The sequence below is a fragment of the Anneissia japonica genome, unplaced genomic scaffold, assembly GCF_011630105.1.
Source record: "Anneissia japonica isolate Jap-2015-1 unplaced genomic scaffold, ASM1163010v1 scaffold573_len2283161_cov171, whole genome shotgun sequence".
Taxonomy (NCBI): Eukaryota; Metazoa; Echinodermata; class Crinoidea; order Comatulida; family Comatulidae; genus Anneissia; species Anneissia japonica.
The window spans coordinates 536108-541739 of NW_022719802.1; the positions used below are offsets into that span (position 1 = coordinate 536108).

The 5632-nt window shown below is 31.3% G+C and overlaps 1 protein-coding gene across 1 annotated transcript in view; it reads right to left on the reverse strand.

Annotated features, from left to right (window-relative positions):
- LOC117111054 (high-affinity choline transporter 1-like) overlaps nt 1–5632 on the reverse strand; it is a 16162-nt gene that overhangs the window by 6074 nt on the left and 4456 nt on the right. Inside the window, exons 3-7 of the mRNA XM_033253937.1 lie at nt 3261–3416; nt 2480–2628; nt 1584–1709; nt 742–895; nt 217–422 (exon numbers count right to left, since the gene is read on the reverse strand). Coding sequence (XP_033109828.1) covers nt 217–422; nt 742–895; nt 1584–1709; nt 2480–2628; nt 3261–3416 — 791 coding nt within the window. The remainder of the gene's footprint in view (nt 1–216; nt 423–741; nt 896–1583; nt 1710–2479; nt 2629–3260; nt 3417–5632) is intronic.

Genomic DNA, 5632 nt, shown 5'->3' on the forward strand with positions numbered 1-5632 from the left:
CAACACCCCCTCCCCCCACAATAAATTTGAACCTAAATACCACGCATTTTGCACGATCTAGACAGCGACCATTAGGCGCGTACTGGTATTGAAGCTACGGATTGTATTAATACCAATCTTATTGGTGAAGTGCTCAACAACCTTAATTAAATCTACACCCAATATAAAAGTCTGTTTTATATCATTTTTGGAGTAGCACCTTTACAATATATTTACTTTTTGTCGTATCAGAAGTTTGTATATATTACGAGCAAACATGGAACTAGCCGAGAGCAGGGAAGAATCGGCCGAAGACATTACAGCTGCACAGACGGCACCCAGGCCGATGATCGAGACAACCTGAGGTGTTAGGTATTGTAAGACTAGTGGTAGAACAATATTGCTGTCTGTAATGCCTTGTTTATAGTCTGTTTCATTCCAATCTGAAATGTAAAGTCGAAGTGTAAAATTTATCTTGTTAAATTGCTGTAAACGATAATAATTATAAGTGTTTGCTACATTGATAAATCAGTTATATTAACCTTACTACCTCTCTGATATCATTATATACATACATATATATAATTATATATATATATATATATATATATATCAATACTACATCAATTTTATCAATGTCATAGATAATACTTATATTTAATACTTATAATACATTCCCCAACGCTTAAATAGGACGTGAATTTTTCAAAATATAACGAAAACAATCTTTGTAAAAAACATAATATTTTTAAATACACTCACTTGTACTTGTAGCTATGGCTCCGATTAATACTGAAGGAATTGTCATGATCATACAGCCAAGTGCTGCAGCGTATGACAAAACCTGTGAATACCGCGCAGTTTTTGCAGACAGCACGCGCTGGAAGTACACCTGCCATGGCAAGCCTCCAAAAACCTGGGAATCAATTTATTGATTAAAACATTATGTCATTTTTTTATTTCTTTAGTTAAAGAACCTTTTCCAACAGGCTCCTCATTGTGAGAGCCAGTAATTAATGTCTAGAGAAAGAAGATCATAGGCACCTGAATTAAAAAATAGAAAAATCAATGTCACCAACAAACCTAATAAATACAGAAGCTATTGTTAAGAATCTTTAATACAACATTTAAAATTAACTACACATAAAGTAAAGAAAAAAGCAAAGGTAATAAGCCTACTGCATTATGTAAGCATTATTTTACATCATATATTGTATTATTTTATTATTTTAATATTATTATTATAAGTACAGTAGGCCTATATTTTATTACATTATTTTAGAATATATCGATAGGTAGATAATAAGAAAACCAAGAAACTGACAGATCAAGAAATAAAATACGATGACTCTTGTACCAAGTTAGAAAAACCCCAAAAGTGATAGGCCTACTGCATATGTAACTATTATATTGCAATATAATATACAATATTATTATAATTATAGTATTGAGTTATTCATAGGTATATTGTATTACATACTTTTATAATGTCATCAATCGGTAAGCAAATAAAATCAATAAATCAGTAAATCGAGAAATTAAAACAATGATACAAAATCTTATATTAAACCACAGCTAAGCCGTAATTAACACAATGATCATACCAACTGTAACCCGAGATCGCACCACACACCAGCGTATCGATTCTCCCAGGTACCTAGCCAGGTTGAACTCGTCTCGCTGATACTTGTGACGTGTTCGTTTGTCAAAGCGAACGGAATAGCCAACCACTGTTAATAATCATAATAAAAAAAAGCTCAAAGCCCTTTAACATTATCTAACTTACAGCACACTCCGAGAGTGTATACCTCCGCCCACATCATAATATTCTGCTCTGTATAAATTTCCTACGCATATTGTCAAATAAAAATAGAAAAAAAAGGGGGGGAAAAATGGAAAAAAAGCACATTTTTGAGATATTTAGGTCTGGGACGTTCATCGTTAGTACGGAAAATGAAATAAAAGATAATGAATAAAATATACAAATAGACATCATGGGATCCATCCGACCCCGCGACCAGAAGTGTGCAAAACACTCTTTTAACCACTGCACCAATCTGTTTTTTTTTATACTATTCTTCGGAAAGCCCCATAAGCACACAGCTACTGCAGACAGTTAAAAAAGTAGTTTTTAGTTCATTGTGTCCTTGATCTTTGACCCTGTCTACAAATAACAGTTATTTGTGGCTGAGTTGAACAAGTTTCTAATGAAAAATGTGCATTGTGGTACGCTGTTATATAAAGTTTTTTTTTTTGTCGAGTGTCATCTTGACCTTTTACCCTAACCCTTAAAAATGTAATCACCTCCAGGCCTTTGGTAATATGGATAATTGTGATCAAGTTTGACGAGTTTCTGATTAAAACCGTGGCCTGTAGGTTGTTCGCAGAAAAAAAAACACAAACATGCAAACACACACGGACAGAAACAAACAAATAAAAAGGGGAAAAGCATAACCTCCTTGGCGGAGGTGACAATACAATATGAAGCATAAACACTCACCAAACCAAAAAATATGCATATCAACTGAACAACGTCAGTGTAGGCCACTGAATAGAGACCTCCAAACAATGTATAGGACATAGCTATACAGGCAGAGACGATGACGGCTATTTTTGTGTCTATATCCAAAATTACACTGAACGTTGACCCTACGACGAAACAAAAATAATCATTCACAATAATTGTAATTGTATTTGGTAGTTAGATTAGATGTTGGGGTTTGTATTTTGATTTGATTTTTGTAGTGTGTGAACGAGTGGTTATGGTTGAAAGGTTGGCGATACTATTGTTAAATGGTCGTTTGTTAAATAATTCTTACTGGTGACTTTTTGTGTAACACGGTTTTAGTTGATTGTTGTTTTGGAGAGAGGTTTTTGGTGAGTACAGTTCGCCCTGCAATTTGAGACAACTTTGGAACCAGAAATTTAGGGTAGTCTAAAGTTTGATAGTTGTTTCTTTGAAAAGGGTTTCGAATTAGAGGCTCTCGAATTGGAGAATTCAGTGAAGTTTTATTATTTAGAAAAAGAAAAAAAAATATGCCGCTTTAAGCATAATTATACATAAATAAAATATATTAACTTATTACAAAATCATCGATTCATCTGTAATTTAGTTTGCTTAGTAATTGGCTGTGTAGTTTAGTTAGTTGGGTGTTTTTAGTTGATAAAGGCTGGTTATTTCATATTGATTGGTTGATTGGTTTCGTGTTTAGTTAATTGCCTAATAGATTAGTTGGGTCTTTGAATGATTAATTGATTAATTTATGTAATTGATTGAATACCCAGAGCTGCAAGAACGGCGCCAGACCAGAAGATCTCTCCCGATAGAGCTGGCAGGAACAGGAGTCCACCCATTCTGTTACCGAATTTAATTTGAAAAGGGTCCAACAGTGTCACGTGGCCTTGCTCTCTCATTTTCTTCGCAAAGAAAAGTCCACCTTTAAAAATTACACAAAAAAAGTTTAGAAATGATGTTAGCCTTAGTCATTTTACATCGAAAGAAAAACCAATACATTTTACAGTATTTAATACCCAATAACGTTTATCCTATTTAAAACAAGATTCAAGTTTAAACATGTTGAAGATAAAAACGTTATTTATTTATCCTTAAGTACATTTTCTAAAGCATTTAAATTTTTATAATGTTCTTATATCAATCAATAATGAATACATGTAAGAAAAATTAAACAATAACATATGAAAATTAGATCTACCATTACAAATAGGCCTAATATCGATTATTAACATTTTATTATAAGACTAAAAACAAATTGTGTGAATCCAAGCACAGTAAGATTTGGAAGTTAGTGTCAGTCTTAACAGTATTACCTACAAAGCTGTTTAAGGGGCATGGTGCATTTTTTTTCCTAACCCGTAAATTTTCCTGATCCTTAATAAGGCAAAAAAAAAAAAAAAAAAATTTCGCCATGTCCCATAAACAGCTTCGTAATTACCAGTATCAATTATTAAATTTATTTATACATATATTTATATAGTAATATTGTTTTATCATAAAGATACAATCATGATGAAAATTTTAAAATTAATTTATACAAAAAAATTATATGGAAACATCTCCTGGTCTTAAGTCACCACTGATTTCAAAATGCTTGCTATTTAAATTATTTTTTTTATTTATCATTCAACATTCTACTTATGGTAGAAAATGTGGATTTCTTAAACCTTTCAGACAGAAATACTCTTCAAAGCTACTGGAGTTTTCTAGTGCCCTTTCACAAACTTCCTGCATCAAAATATCATTTTAGTCTCAAGTAATGAATTATATCATCCTATTTAACATTCTGATTGCCACTTTAATCAAACATACTAGAAACAATGTACGCCGCTCTCCTGTTTAAATAATAATGTTTGTTCTCCTGATACATTTCCTCATACTGTCATGATAATCAGGCAATGGCTGGATTAATCTTAAATAAAATGTTTTAAGAGTGCCATTTTACCTAAAATCGTAATTTTAAATCCAACATTTCTGAAAATATTTGTACATTTTTTGTTTTAAGGTTTTGTTGATTATGTCCCAAAGGTTCCTTATATTATCAAAATCTTGTTAGTTTTGTGATTTAATACAATGTTCATTGTGTTAAATATTTTGTAGTGAATCATTGACGTAAGTAACATTAATAACAGATGTGTAAATGACTTAATCAACATCGTGGTAGTTCCCTTTCTAATAGACTGTAAGTTATTATTTTATGTTAATGTAAGATAAGAACAGGTCTAATTCAAAATATTGTGAATATCACAGTAAGAGAATTTAACTCTTATTCATCATAATTTAACATCATTTATAATAAATGTTTTTGTCATATCCTTGAATCTTGTAACTTAATTCCAACTCAATGCAAATACCTTCTAAATGCAATTACTCAACTCATGCAATGTAATATATTTATCTGTCATGCCATTTTGTTTTTGTGAATCATTGACGAAAGATCATTAATACCAGATGTGTAAATATTTTAATCAATATCGTAAACGCTGCTGTTCCCTTTCTAATATACTGTAAGTTATTATTTTATGTTAATTTATTAAGATAAGAACAGGTCTAACACAATATTGTGAATACCACAGTAACAGATATTAACTCTTATTCATCTTAATTTAGCATCATTTATAATAAATGTTTTATCTTCTTCTGTATAGTTGTTTTTGTCATATACCTTGAATCTTGTTATTTAATTCCAACTGAATGCAAATACCTTCTAAATTCAATTACTCAATTCATGCAATGTAATATATATATATGTCATGACTTTTTGTTTTTGAAACCATATTTTAATAATGGTTCTAAGTGTATTTTTAGCAACTGGCAAAACAAATTTTATTGTTCACTTTTTTAATCGATGACAATAAAGTATTCCTGAAGTTTTATTCAAATTGTTATTACAGCACTACATTGATCAGAGATCACAAAGATCAGAACAAAACAAAGAAAGAGAACTTGGCGGCATATAGCGTGGTATCTTGGCTTTATGACTTTAATTATTTACAGGACACTCGAAATTTATATTTATATTTATAGGCACTGTTCTTTGGTTCACTAGCTGTTTACAAGTGCGGATCCAGGATTTTCCCTGGCTTTCGCATAAATAGGTGGTCCTTGCAGTGGTGGATCCAAAAATTCGAAATGAGG